The sequence below is a fragment of the Nicotiana tomentosiformis genome, chromosome 5 (assembly GCF_000390325.3).
Source record: "Nicotiana tomentosiformis chromosome 5, ASM39032v3, whole genome shotgun sequence".
Taxonomy (NCBI): domain Eukaryota; kingdom Viridiplantae; phylum Streptophyta; class Magnoliopsida; order Solanales; family Solanaceae; genus Nicotiana; species Nicotiana tomentosiformis.
This window is the reverse complement of record NC_090816.1, coordinates 122,366,395-122,381,941: the sequence shown is the minus strand read 5'-3', so window position 1 is coordinate 122,381,941 and position 15,547 is coordinate 122,366,395. Positions and strand designations below refer to the sequence as shown.

At 36.8% G+C, this 15,547-nt stretch overlaps 1 protein-coding gene across 1 annotated transcript; it reads right to left on the bottom strand.

The window, feature by feature from the left end:
• Positions 1-3,468: 3,468 nt before the first annotated feature.
• On the bottom strand, positions 3,469-14,300 carry LOC104110107 (uncharacterized). The gene is made up of 14 exons (XM_009619532.4): positions 13,904-14,300; positions 13,745-13,829; positions 13,264-13,303; positions 12,902-13,141; positions 10,981-11,080; positions 10,814-10,888; positions 9,330-9,428; positions 8,990-9,106; positions 8,792-8,907; positions 8,591-8,690; positions 7,565-7,923; positions 5,622-7,368; positions 4,986-5,123; positions 3,469-4,445 (listed from the first exon to the last, which is right to left on the bottom strand). The coding sequence occupies exons 1-14, from the start codon at positions 14,033-14,035 to the stop codon at positions 3,663-3,665; spliced, it is 4,131 nt and encodes a 1,376-aa protein (XP_009617827.2). The 5' UTR covers positions 14,036-14,300; the 3' UTR covers positions 3,469-3,662.
• Between the last annotated feature and the right edge of the window lie 1,247 nt (positions 14,301-15,547).

Here is a 15,547-nt window from a genome sequence, read left to right as displayed (position 1 = left end):
TTATAGAATTGTGACCTAAATTTTTTAATTCAAATTTAAAGACAAAAATAGCGTAAAGAGATATTCAAAGAAATATAAAGTAATTAAAGCAAACAAAACTATAATATTAAAACTTAAGAGTTGGAACGAGTTTACCGAATTGACGAACAACTTGTTAAAAATTAATTATCGTTGAAGACTTGAAGTCTTCAATTCACCAACTTCACAATTTTGCACAAATTATAACAATAAATTAAGCAATTGTAGAAGAAAATTAGAGAGAGATTGAGAGAGATTGATGATTTTGTGAGAAAAATGAAAGAATGAGGGGTATTTATAGTTGAAAATAGGGAAAAAGTATAATTATAAAAAGTTTGGGGTTAAAACAAAATTGGAGGGTTAAATAACTATTTTATAAATAGCCAATGGCTATTTTGGCAGAGGAAACGACTACATTTTAAATGCCGAACATATTTTTTTAAATTAAATTTAGAGCCGTTGGGACCGTTTAGGCCCGCTAGGACCGGTCTAGTCCCGGTCCCAAACGGTCCGGTCTCGCGAGCCTCGCGCAAAGGACATGCCCACTTGCAGGCCCACCTCCCCCCGGTCTTAAACGGTTAGGACCGTTTAGACCCACTATTCATATGGGCCGCGGTCCTAGACCGGTCCCGGTCCTGGACCGACCCACTTGCGAGGCTTACTTGCAACCCACATTCATATTTTAATTTGATAAATTAATATTTTATAGTCAAACTAGGTTAGCTTACAATAAATAAAGCAACTATCTGTCTCTCTCCTTTCTTTGTTCGAATGCCTCTACCCACTCTCCTTTCCATTAATTTTCTTCTATTTCTCCCCAAATCTTTCTCTTTAAAATTTTCAGTCTTTCCCAAATCTCTCCCACATTATTCTCCTCCAATAAATACTGCTGAAATCATATAACTTTCGATTGGGTAATATTGGATTTTCTTGAAACATTTTAAGAAGTTTGAATATCGATTTTTGAATGTGTTTAGAGATGATTTAAGGCGAATTTGAGATGACTTTCAGATTGAAAACTATGAGATTGAAGAATGATCAATTTTGTGTATCTCCCTAAGTATATCCACATATATCACTTTATATGTCAGTATATATCACCATGTATATCCGATTATCTCAGGTATAGTGGTGGCAAAATGGTTAAAAGAAAACAATCAGCCTCTCATATTATCTACTAAAAATAGGTTGTATAATGAATTTTTTAAAAACGGATCAAATATGGATAAGAACCATATATCCATTTAAAAAATGGATAACCAATTGATAACTAATGAGTTTAACTTTTACATTTGTAAAGTCTCAAATTGGGTTCCTCAAGTTTGGGAGACTAAGAATTCTCCCAAAAGTGGTCATATTCAAGAAGTCACGGATAATATGGGTTATGGTTACCCATATTATCCGCCGGTTAACCTGTTTTTATCCGTACTAAATATGGATCGGATCGAATAATTTATCCCTTTTTTCATTACCTGCTTTCGACCCGTCCCATATCCGACCCGACCCGACCATTTGCTACCCCCATGCATATTGATATAATGTCTATGCATATTAATAAAAATCTTGTGCAATATACACTGATATACAATATCAATGAAAATCTCGTGTGATATATACTGATACATAACATGAGATACAGAACTGATATATAACAGCCCAACTTGTATTGAATAATTGGTGATTGTTTGCGACATTTTTGGACGAACCTGAATTTTGGAAGGGAACAAGCCTAAAATTAGGAGTTGAATATTTAGTATCTCCTAATTTTTGGTTCGTATGATATGATTTGGCTATACAGTGACAATCATTTTGGCTTTAGTTGCTAAGACTAATCTTTAACTAAAATCTTGCCAATCATTATTAGGAGTGGTATACACGTCAAAATCCCATCATCCAATGTGTATGAATGAAGGTAATGGATTTTATCTGATGCGCTAATGGGTGACTTTTTTTTTTTTTACCTTTAGCTCGCCCCAGAAACTATTTACATTCGGTAGTCTAAAAAATATATAATTTTTGTATATTTTTATATATAACATACAAAATGTATATATACAATTTTTTTTAAAAAATATACATTTTTCGACTATTATTTTGAGAGCGGCTATACAGTATAGTTACGGGTAACAAACTGAAAAAGGGCTAAAAACTAGTACAAACCAAAAAAAGGGGCTAAAAGTTGTAAAAATTGCACGGGGAGCCCTGTTTGGTCGCCCCTTTTTAACTTGTATTCGTTTTATTTTTCCGTTTGCATCCGTACCAGTTTTTTTTGTTAAAAATATTTTAAAAAGACAATTTTGCCCTTCTTTAATAAAAGACTATTGACAAAACTATAGACTGCAGGACAAAACTTCGAACATGTTTTGATATGAAATTTTAGTAAATGAACTAAATAACTTCAGTATGCAGTAGCAAAAACTTATTAGAAAATTGCATATTGCAAGACAAAAACTTAAGCATGCTTAATCTGAAGTTTTAGCAAATTAACTAAAAAACTTCAGCTTGTTTAGACTGAAATTTCGGATAAAACTCATGTATGAAGATTTAGCAAATGAACTAAATAACTTCAGCATGCATTAGCAAAAACTCATTAGAAAATTACATACTGCAAGACAAAAACTTAAGCATAGTCTGAAGTTTTAGCAAATGAACTAAACAACTTCAGCTTGTTTAGACTGAAATTTTGGATAAAACTCATGACAAAACTGTAGACTGCAGGACAAAACTTCAACATGTTTTGGTATGAAATTTTAGCAAATGAACTAAATAACTTCAGCATGCATTAGCAAAAACTAATTAGAAAATTACATACTGCAAGACAAAAATTTAAGAATGTTTAGTCTGAAGTTTTAGCAAATGAACTAAAAAACTTCAGATTGTTTAGATTGAAGTTTCAGATAAAACTCATGACAAAATTATAAACTGCAGGACAAAACTTCAGCATGTTTTGGTATGAAATTTTAGCAAATGAACTAAATAACTTCAGCATACATTAGCAAAAACTCATTAGAAAATTACATACTGCTAGACAAAAACTTAAGCATGTTTAGTCTGAAATTTTAGCAAATGAACTAAAAAACTTAAGCATGTTTAGACTGAAGTTTCGGATCATGACAAAACTATAGACTGCATGATAAATAACTTCAACATGCATTAGCATGACGTTTTAGCTTCAATGTGAATTTTCACGAATGAGGTTGCAGATCACGCGATTAATGCGTGACGCAGGTTTTATATTTTTTTTCACGGGTATAATTATCATATTATTACGGATTTTTTGTCAGCTGGTTACCAAATCAATAAGTTTTAAAAATAGGGTACAAGTTAAAAAGTGACACAAATATAGGGTACGACTGCAAATCCCCGCTAAAAACTGGTGCAGAAACACCCTTGTGAACTTTCTCGTAATTATATCATTAAAGAATAAGGAAGAGACAGGACAAACAAATAATAAGAAAACCGACCTAACACATAAGGTAACAATCCTATCAATGACCAGGCAGCTTCAACTGCAACATGCGTATTGCTTTAAAAGGACAAAAGGAGTAAAGAGACTATTCCACTATTAAAAGAACTGTAATGCAAGGAACCATACCGCGTATACGCAGAGAATCTGCATGGGAAAGGTGAGTATACAAAGCACGTCAAGAAAAATCAATCATTAAAGGTTCATCAGGAATACTTGGTTTCTTATTATCTGGTGCAGGGGTTGGACCCGTGGCTGAAGTCGATGGAACAATTTCACCTGTTGTAGATGGTTCTACAGCAGCTGATGTTGATAAGACCAAGGCCTGATTGTCTGAAGGCTTTTCATTCAATGCTAGTGGATCAGGAACAATTGATTCAGCTGCAACTGAAGCATCCGAGTTTGATGCTCGGGTTGTAATTGATTCTGCAGCAGCGGCACCAGTTTCTGTCGCAGGTGCAGTACCAGTCTCTGACGCAGGTGCAGCACCAGTTTCTGTCGCAGGTGCAGCAGTGGTTTCTGTCGCAGGTGCAGCACCAGAGTCCGCCGCAGGTGGATTACTTGATTCCGGTGTAGTTGAAGCCCCATTTTCTGATTTAGGAGGGCCGCCTGATTCTGATGTTGCAGTTGTGTCGCTTCCAGCAGGAACAGAAGCAATTGGTGCTGTCGTTTTAGATCCTTCTAAAAGTAGTGGTTTGCCAGGTTGTGGAAGGCCCTGTTTCCCCAAAAGAGGTTTGGCTTGACCGGGATTAGGACCATATAGAGATGCCATACCAGGTGGCAGTATTTCAATTGGTGGCTTCTTTGCAGCATCTGCCAAACTCGTGAGCTTAGGTCCCTCGAGAGAGGCCAGAAATGCAGCTGCTGCATCAGTTTTCATTGATGGAGTGTGTTCCATCTCCTTCTGCAACGTTTTGTTCCACGACTGGACCAAGGTTCTCAATGAAGGTCGCCCATGAGCCTGAAAATAATGAGACCATTAATAACAACTACTAAATCAAGAGATTGAAATCCAACATTTACAGCTTGTTTGGATGATTGTTATGTATCGTTTCATAATGTATCATATATTATTGTATTGTATTGTACTGTATCGTTTTGATGTATACAATTTTGGATAAATTGTATTGTTTACCGTCGTTTCATGATGTCATGTACCAACAATATAAAGAGTAAAATTACAATATTGTAAAAAATAAATAAGTTACGAGATAGAATTATTATATAAAAAGGTAGGGTAAAGGATAAAATAGAATTATCTAATAATACATAAGGACGGACAAGATGAGAGAAAAAGATAAGATAACGATGTGACCACACCAAATCGGTCGTTCCATAAAGTGGCAGTTTTCGTCGTTACATAGCGACGGATTTAACGATACGATACAATAAAATTTAAGTAACAATCAAAACAAATATTGTATTTAAAGTAACAATACAATACGATACAATACAACAGGTAACAACTATCCAAACAAGCTATTAGAGAATAAAATTTTACATGTGCATGTAGTACAGCCTCAGCAAGCATCCCAGTTTCCTGCCATGCTTTCTCCATAAGTACATTGTCTCCCAAAAGTGCAGCTGCAAATGCAGCCTCCCGTCCCGCACCAACTGATATCAAATTGTTTACCAAGTTCTGCCAAAGATTTATCAGTCACTACGCAAGGAATTTAGAAATCTCTAAAAATCATTTAGCAAATATACGCTGAATCTGACATGCAGCTGATTCAATCGATCTCAAAATTCAAAAGGAACTCCTATCATGCTAGCAGAGTCGAGTGAAGGGGGATGACAAATATACTAGAAGATGAAAAACTGAACGTATCCTTTGATTTTGATTGCTTTCTTTATTCCTTTAGACCCAGAAGTATGGGAAAAGAATATAATGTAGAAATGTAAATCAATGGTTAATCTGAAGGTCAAATCAATTTAAATCTGATAGCATAGATGGGCAATTCAGACTTGGGGAAGTTTATTATCAATGGAAAAGGTATGAAGGCCGCCAAGAGCCAGTTAGTAAAATTCTATGTATATGAGGATCTGAAACAAAACCAGAAAAGAAGCAGGTGGCATACTCCAGTCGTGTCAGCAAAACCAAATGGAAACAAATGCAGAAACAAAGCAAGTGACATACACTGAGTCGTGTTAACTCCCCATGATTTGCAAGCCGTAAAGCAACGCCTCTTAATTCCTGACCTCGTAGAGCTCCCTTTATGGAACCAGCAGCTGCTAGTCTTTTAAGAGCTTCACGAGCAATCTCAGCTTGTGCTGTCGCATCTGCAGCATCAATGAGATCCATAAACTCCTTGGCAAATTTAACTATTCCTTGAACAGCTTCAACAACATTTTCCTTCTTCTTTGTCATGTTCATAAGATCGTTCAGATCCAATCCAAGAGTTTCTTGCCCAATATCTCTGCTGTTGCTCATTATTAGAAGGCACTGAAGTGCTCTTTTCAAATCATTGCTCTGCAGGGCCAGATCAAACTCCAACCTCTTGGATAATCCAGGTAAATGAAGTGCTTCAGTAGCATAACCCATCCCAAGCATAAATTGCGCTAGATCATCATGATGCTCGCGGCCAAGTCGACTGGCCCATTTTACTGCACTAACAGCATCTCCATAAGCCGCCAAACATCGGCAACGGATACCAGGATGGCTGAGGGATATTGCATGGGCGCACATGTATCGATCAATTAGCCAAAGAACACCATCTCGAACACCTACAATTAGAAGAGGTCCAACTGGCCGTGCTTGCTCTGCAGGAAAACGAGTGACAGCTACTGCAACCCCACCACCACCAACTGCCACCTCATTAGCTTTACGAGCATCCATCTCCTTGAGAACACTCGATGCATCACCATCAAATTTTGACTGTCTAGGCAATGACAGAAATGGAGGAATAGAGGGTGCATGCTGAAAAGAAGCCAACCGCACAACTTGTAGCATTGGGGGTCTCAATGCTATCCTCTCTTGTGGATTTGTTTGTTGGTTGTCGACTGCTATCAATGCTAATTCTCCATGTTCAGCAACAGCTCTTGCCTGTGCCTCTTTAAGTTTCATTTCCTCTCTTCTTCGTTTTGTTTCTATGTCAATAGGCGCAACTCCAGCATCCACAAAAACACACTCAATGGTAGTAGGTGTAGCCACAAACAACTGCCTTCGCTGCCAAACTGCCCCAGTTGCATAAGGAATTGCCACATCCCCCAAGTATCTAAACTGTGGACGTAAAGAACATATGACAATGTGCTGCGGATAAGCAAAAGCACAATACTCAACTGTTTGATCCCATGCGGTCCAATCAGGTTGAGGAAGAAGACCACCCACTGGTTGAAATGTTTCCCAGCTGTATAATTGGAAGTTCTGTGGCACTGTTTCAGCTGCAGATTTTTGAGAACTGTCTTCCATAGCGCTAAATGAAGACACAGAACTACTTCCAAAGCCTGATAATGGCATAGATTGAAATGTTGAGATTGTTGTAGCAGCAGCAGGGCTAACCCTTCGAGAAGTTCGATAGGCCATACCAAGTAATGCCCCTCCATGCAAGCCAATAACTGGTTCACTTCGGCTTCCCACCGACTTCATTAATACATTTGATGTCCCGTCATCCAGCAATATACGAACTTGAACAGTAGCAGAAGAAGCAGCAGAAGAAGCAGCAGCAGTTGCCTGTGCTGCAGCTGCAGCAGCTTCCTTCGCTTTTCTAGATGAACCTTTTGGAATAACAGGAATTCTAGGAGGGAGTGCAGATTCCAACAAAGCAAACCTATCTCGACAAGTATCCCAAGCCAACAGCCTTGCGCTTCCAGAATCAACAACTGACCAATCGCTGACCTTGTAGATAGAGAAGTAAGGAATATCAGGCCATACAATTGCTAGATACCTGCAAAATTAACAGTTCAAAACCTTGTAAAACCGTCCGGTACAACCTTAAAAAGCATTAGTGAAGTAATGGATGAGGCTTCTAACAATATGAGGCAATAATACAAATCAAGATAATGTTAAAGATACTAGATGCCACCTACTACACTAAGCCTGATAGAGAGATTGAGTATCACTAGTGTCTGTGAATTACTTACTTCCCAGAACTGCTGACAGAAAGAACTGAGTATGAATCATGTGGAGCTGGAGTAGTAATATGCTTTTTGGTTTGTTTGACGTGAAGTTGTTCAGGTATCTCTCCTCTGAACCTTCCTGTGTCACTCAAAGAGCCATTACTTCCAAGTGCTGGAGGAGTGGTGTTAGATAACTGAAATTGCAACAGCTTCAATTCCCTTTCAACTACATAAACAGCAGTATGTTCACGACTTCCTGTTGGTGTTGGCAGTGCTACTACGGGAGGAAGAGACTTCTGATCAAATTCACACAGAATAATGCCAATATTGGTTCCAGTAGCTACAAGGTGTGGCTGTAAAGGGTGTGTAACCATAGAATAAACCTAAAAGACCAGAGAGAAGAACATAAAAAAATGTAGTCAAGTCATCTTCAAAAAGTCAAAAAATTAGATGCCTCCCAATGTAGAAATTTAACCCTATATGATATGATGGAGTGCGTAAACAATCCTCATAATTATCTAGTAGAAGAAACTAGGGGAAATTCTTCTTACAAAAAAGCAACTACTATAAAAATCACTTTCCAGACTTGATACGCGAAGGCTTTGCTCGTATTAAAACACAAAATTCATATTAGTTATTCATTTTTCCAGCCATCATAATGTAGATTTAACACTTTTTTTTTTATGAAATAAGTTGTATTTCATTAATAAGAAGCATCCAGGGATGCATAGGTTACAAAAAGAAGGGAAATATCAACCCAATGACAAAGAAACTATTGTAAGACTAAGGCGCTGATAAATTCCAAAAAAGAGTCAGGGTTATATACAGGTGTAAAATTAACCCAACTAAAAAGATTATCCAAACATTTGGCCTTGAGTGTATGGTTGGCAGTTGAAATGCCATCAAAACATCTTTGATTCCTTTCTGTCTATATCAGTCTTCCTAAATCTAAGAAGTTGCATAAGGAAAAATAGGTCGGAATTGAAAGACAAGATATACAGCAAGGAAAACATTAAGATAAACAACGTTATTTATCTGTAGTAGTTTCACCTTCAGCTTCTTGTGAGAGGCAAGTAATTGTGGAGGAACTAGTGCAGAAAGTTCACACAATGGCCTCGTAAGAGCAGAATAGGTAGGATGCTCGATAGCCCTGCAAAGTTGCAACAGAATATCATATTTTGCCCAAAGAGGGAAAACTTTAAGCAGTGTTAATAATGTTCCAACCAAGGGAGGTGTGTGAAGTATGCCTACCATATATGGGAATCTTTGACACAAGTCAAGATATCGAGGTTGGGAGCCCGTGGGTGGCACCACGATGCTACACTGTGACAAGCTAGTTTTGGAACAGGTTTTATTCGACGCAGTTCCTACAATTGGGTTGAAATTTTGTTAACATAAATATATCCCCTATGTAGTAAAGCTACAAATCAAAGAGATCTTATACAATACCTTAAAGGAGACGGTGTCCCAGATAGCTAATGTTTTATCAGCACCAATAGTAATGAGCTGTGGTGCATTACCAATCACTCTAGAGAGCTCTACAGCAACAACCCCACCATCATGAGCCTATAAAGTATAACAATGGAAGCTGAAGAAAAGCTTCAAGGATTTGATAGAAGCAGATAAGGACTTGCAGTTCAATCAGCTTCATCTATCAGTGATTTTCCAGATGCATTCCATGTTCTCATTTTTTGCTTTTAGCAGCGGCAAATGAAATTCTTACTTGTGTGAATTATTAAGTTGCAATAGAAATTTAAAAGGAAAAAAAAAAAAAGGAATAAGAAGATACTTTTAAGCTGAGCTTAGGAACAAGCTCTCTCGAATCAAGAGCATTGTCTGCACTCCAAAGTACAAGCAATCCGTCACTACCACCAGAAACTAGAAGAGACTGTACACACGATAACAAAGATAATGGCAATTAGAAGTCAAACAGAAAAAAATATTAAAAGTATAACAGTTTCTGACAGGTGAACCTAGTCATTCTTTTTGGTAAATTATATAAGAACAGAGAATTATCACTTTCAGCAGTTCTGTTTACAGTAACAAATCTCAGAGTAAAATGTCCATGTTCTTCATTACAACTACAACAATTCATTTTTTTTATGGAACTTCAATTTCTTTTGCTCAGTTTACATGTTGAGAAAGGGAAACACAAGGACATTCAGATTGGGAATGGATGGACAGCAAGCATATGTACTTCTGTAATCCAGTTTCATTTAACAATGCATAACTACAAAGTGAACAAGGTACAAAGCCATTCAAGCCAAGAACCTCAGATAGATGTTTCCCTTTCCCCCCTTACTTCTCTCTAACAGAGAAACCAACATTGACCAAGCAAATTATCTGCTTCACTTAAGATTATATTCTATCTGAGAGTAAATGAACTATTAAGGCAAGAAATACTTCAGAAGAACCAAAGTCCACCTTCCATTGATTGTGTGAACCACCACATCTAAAAGTTTAAGTTGTTAGAGAGAGGACACCAGTCTTTAAGTTGAAAAACATCTACATTGTAGGCTGAAAATTCTCTTTAAGCTCTCTGTGTTTAATCATAAAAACTGGAAAACATACTTCGCAAAATCAAGATCTATTAGTATTATTTTCCGAGGCTCTGACAAGCCTTTGAAGTCTAAATGAGAGATGTGATTCACAATCTTTTCTGGCTGATTCCTCTGGACACAGAATATCTATGCAAACAAATTGCAGGTTTAACTTATACAAAAGCTGCAAACGATGCACCATATCTTGGCCTCATATTGTACCATCTCTTTCTACAAAATGTATCTCACCTTAAGAGAGAAAAGGAAAATGTTTAAGCACATCAAAAAAGGAAACCAGCTTAACCAAAACTTGCTGCTTCCAGGCAGCAGCACTAACCCGTTTGGCCATAGACATTATTTCAAATATTTGAGGTAAATGTTTGTTTTACAATCTGGTCCACTATTTCAACTTCAAACTTGAAATAGAAAACTCTAAGGTTGAAAAACAGGTTTGAGAGTATTTCAAGCTTCCACTCACAAACTTCAACTTTTTCTCCAAGTGAAATTCATGTCTTTTTCAACTTCAAATTCAAATACTCTTTTTTTTCAAACTTTAACCAAATCATGGCCAAACGCCTTAGCCAAGTATAAATCATGGAGACATTTTTGAAACACAGCCCATCTCTAGAATTATAAATGGAGACACTAGGTTTTGGATAAAAAATTTCAAGTCCACTACGTAGTGTAAGGTGATAAAAGGGATCTAAGCATCCACTGGAAGCATAACAAGTACCTCGCCAGAAGCAGCCATGAAATTCATCAAGCAAGAAATTGCTCCCTTATGACCTCCTGTGTATCTTCGTGCAAGCTGCAGAAAAAGTCTTATTCATCTACTCATTTTGACAATGAATGGAGCAAATATCAGAAAGACTTTACAAGCCAAATATTCTAAAATGAGACCTTCCATGTTATCATTGAAAGAACTCTAATTACACCATCCGACCCTCCAAAAGCCACAAGAGGGCCATCAGCAGTAGCTGCTTTAGAGAGGAACACCATACTGCAAGAGATTCAAAAGAACAAGTAAATTAAGACAATCAGATATGATTTCCAACTTCCCATGACCCAGAAAACAACTTTTGCCATCATGAAGACTAAACACCATTATGACAAAGAAGTATTATTTTAGCTCAAACCAAAAAGCAAATAAACTCTATCATTGATATAATTAGTCATCTTTATTAGCAATCTTGGCTTCTTAGCAGTTCTAACATCTGGTCTATCATTCAACTGGGAACTCGACCATTTTCAACCAATTCAACAACCCCTGGACATCCAGCCACATATTTTCAAATTTGAAGTCATTCTTCAACTACGTGTTCCAACAAAATTGGGAAATGATCTGAGATGGTTCTGGGAAGAACTCTCTAGTTCATGTACTTGAATGTCTCGTCCCAGTCATCGTTGATAAAAAAATCTATCAATTCTTGAAGCTCTATTGTCAGAATTGTCTCTAAACCAAGTAAATTGGCCCAATGAAGAGGCAAATCAACTAAAGACAGGTCTGGTATCATCTCAGCAAACTCTTTAAACTATTCTATAGATTTGGTAAATTTAACATCAAAAATCACTACCGATCACCCATGAACAATCCCAAAGCCCTCTTTATGCAGAGTGCTCTTCCCATAAATTTGTTTCCTGTCTTTCCTTGTAGCAGGTCCATACACCGCAGTAAAACCCAGTTTACATCATGTTCACCCCCTTTGGTCGCACTGTGATTGTGTGACAAATCATGGATATATAATTTAGTTATCTCCATTATCATCTCTAAAGGTTCCTTCCAACTCACGATTTCGTAATCCCATTTAGCTTAAACATAAAGAAGTGTTGAAGATGTAGCTGCCTAATTCAACTTAGATCTAGTTAAACTGAATAATCTTTCTCGCTTTCAATTTCCCAACCGTTGTTGAGATTTTTCCCCACCTCAACGTATAAAGTCTAGTGGAGAGGAAGGAAAAGTGGCAACTTTAGCTGGTTAGCAATTTTGGGGCTTTATTTAACTCAAGAAAATTTAACAAAAAGAGGTATTGCAATCTGAAACAGGTACTACTTATGCTTGACAGAGAATGAGAACATAGACCATTTAGTTTTGCATTGTCCTGTAACAAAGAACATCTGAGACACGTTTTCTGCATTTTGGTAGTACAATGGGTACTACCAGGGAGAAGCATTTATTAGCTGGGGGAAATGGAGACTTGGGAAATCCATCAGAAATACATGGCAAATGGTTCCATCTTGTTGCATTGGAGCATTTGGAAAGAGGAATCTGAGGTGTTTTGATGGAGTCTCAACTCCAATACATGTATCGAAGACTAGACGCTTATTGAATCTCTTTGCTTGGTGTAATAATTGTAATGTAAATACTGCTCTTATGCTTTTGGACTTTTGTAAGCTCCTTGAATTTTAGATAGGAGTGTACAGGAGCTCCCTGTTTTTGTATTGCTTTTGCATCCTTCAGATGCTGGCCAATGAAATTCTACTTTTGCCAGATTAAAAAAGAGTCTAGTGGAGAGGAAGGAAATGAAGAGTGGTTGCTTTAATGAGTAAAAAAGTAAGAAATAGCAAGCACGTTTAGTGAAGTGTTGATTAAGTGCAACAAACTTGAGATGCTCTAACTTGGCTGGTAGTTGGCAATGCTGATTCTATCAAATAGTGGCATAAGAAATTTACTAATTTCCTAGGGAAATGGTAGTCTTAAAAAATAGTTGCAGCAAGATAGTTTAGCTTTTAGGTAGATTCAAAAAGATTTAATTCCTGAACAACCATAAAAATCCGAAAAACTGGATAACACAAAAAAGAAATTGATGGATTTAAGACTTGCCATAGAAGTGATTTGTTGTCAAGCTCCTGCTTTGGTACATCGCGGCCACGCATCGTCACCAGGTCTAAGAAGATAGCTTTGTTCTCACAACAGATGACAAGAAAATGGCGCCCTTTGGTTGATGGAGCAGGAGAAGTAAAAGTTGAAGTGACATGAGCTGGAGACTCGGCAGCAGCGGACTGATTATGCCAGAGTTGCCAAAATCGTACATCATCATCATAAAAGCTAACCTGCTTTACACTTGAACCATGCACCAGAATTGCATACTAAAGATTCAAAGTTGAAGTGATGGCATCCGAAGATTCAACAAAGACACTAAAGAAGCTGAAACAATATTTAAGTCCAAGGTAAGGATCAATTACCTCCCACCTCGTATGGCTTCTGTAGGTTTCCCTCTAGGCTCTGCATACAACATTGACATATCAATCCAAATTCTACCTATGTGAGCTTAGCATCTTATGTTAGCACGCATTGCCAGTCCCAAGCCCGAATAAAGGAGGAGAGTTAACATAAGCTAACCGCAAGTAAAATATTAGTCAATTTAAGATGATTCGTATTCCCGATCCCAACTAGTCTGAGTCTCTGGATTGAGTCATATGCAGGGGTGGAGCTAGAATGCGGACTACGAGTTTGGCCCAACCCAATAGTAGCTTTGGTCCAAAGTATTTATCTTAAGAAATTTCGAATATGTATAAAATATCAACTTAGAACTCATTAACTTAAACAGATTAGAATCCCGAACTTATAAGCTTCAAATCTTGGCTCTACCCTGAGCATAGCAATAGATGTTGCTATTGTTACTGACATGCCAATTTAACAATAACTAACATAATTAATAAGCACCTGATTCCCCCTCGGCAAGCTTCTCCAGTTTGGCACCAACCAAACGCCGTTCATCAACACCACCAGGTTTCAGTTCATAAATAATCTGGCAATTTAGCTATTTCCTATTAGTCAATTTCACAAACAGAAAAGCAAAAATCAGCGAAAAAAATTTCAAACCTGGCGGTGGTCCCAATTCCAAACGGAGACGTGATCGGATGCATCAGCAGTAACGAGCCAAGGATGCGTCGGATGCATATGAATCTTCACGATTCTGTCATTTGTCGGACGAATTGCCCTTAGCCGCAGCATATTTAATCAACAGTTCCCGGAAAATGCAAGCAGCTAAGAAATGGATCTGACTGTAACTACATGTATTGAGTTTTTTCCGATGACATGTCAATTTCCGATGATTTTGATAGATCTTTTCCGGTGGTGCTTGTAGTATTTAGCCGGTTCAGTGAAAATTGTTGTAATTAATATGGGTTTAGAAACTTCGGATTAATTTAAAGACAATTGCTTCATAGTTCAAATTAAGAACATGTTTTTTGGAGGTTAAATACATTTCTATTGCAGCTAACTTTTTAAAGTTAGAATGTTACTCACTTTCTAATCTTCTGCTTTGTAAGTTTTGCTATATAATCTTTTTAACCAATATTTTAAAATTAGAATCTTTTATAACCACACAAATACTTTGCACCCTTTTTTATTTGTTTAGAACTGTAAATTTTAAAAGTTTTATTTTTTTCTTAAACTTCATACCCAGTTTATTCACATAAATTGAAACGGATGAAGTATTATTTTTGTAATAGATTTGCTTTGTTATGTATATTTGTAGGAGTTAGGTTAGCAACAACATCCTCGAATTTTCTTTGAGCTGCGGTTTTTTTCTTATGAGGAAATATCCACTTTAACCAGGATTTTGTAGGACTAATTGAAATCAAACTTATTGTGTGTGAGATTGGTTCCTACTGGTACAAAGTGCCACTAAATTATAAGTCTTAGTCATCCAAGTGTAATGAGAAGGGAAAGTAAAAATTAACTTCAACTTGAAAATACTACTAAAAAAACTTTTACATGTAGAAGATGATTTCAATGTTTAGAACATATCAAGGTGAAACTCAAAAACGTCATATCATAATTTTTTTTTCAAATTTTAACGAATTATATAGGTGAAAATATAATTAAAAACGACTGAAAAAGGCAAAAAAATACCTCACCCGTTTTGAAGAACAAATCAGATATATTTAAAAGTTACGAGAAAAAGTAATAATGAGAAATAAGTATGAAGCATTTGAAATGTAAAATCGTTATAAATTTGAATTGAAAATACGGATCAAAAGAGAATCAAACAACTTCAGATCTAGTGATCAAAAGAGATTATATTTTCAATCGCCGAAAAAGATATTTTTCTCTTACGCCTACGGTTGACGAGTGGAGTTATGTAATATTTGTACGGGCAAGAGAATACAATGTACGGTAATTATTCAACTATTTGTTCAATGCCAGTACTGTGTTTGGAGAAAAAACGATATCAAGATCATTTATTGAACTACTTTGAAGGCACAACGTTTGATAATCACGACAAAAAAATCAATTTCTTATAAAAAACAATCTAATACAGGGAATGTTAAGAGCTCAAATATTAGATCTTAACCTCTCTAAATATAACGAAGGTCTTCGAATTTGGGGTTACGAAGTTGGCAGGCACGAGCTCAAAAAATGCAAGCAAAATCAGATATTGAAGACTGATAACGTTGTCCCGACAGTTGGTTTGGAGGGGTGTTGTCCCAACGGGCGGCGACGGGAGTTCGATCCACCATC

Bases quoted from the DNA above. Each gene is read 5' to 3' on its own strand.
- LOC104110107 (XM_009619532.4), bottom strand. From the start codon at position 14,035: ATGCTGCGGCTAAGGGCAATTCGTCCGACAAATGACAGAATCGTGAAG. The intron at 13,142-13,263 runs GTAATTGATCCT...GCATGGTTCAAG, and splicing joins GAAGCCATACGAGGTGGGAG to TGTAAAGCAGGTTAGCTTTT. The intron at 9,107-9,329 runs GTATCTTCTTAT...TATACTTTATAG, and splicing joins TTCCTAAGCTCAGCTTAAAA to GCTCATGATGGTGGGGTTGT.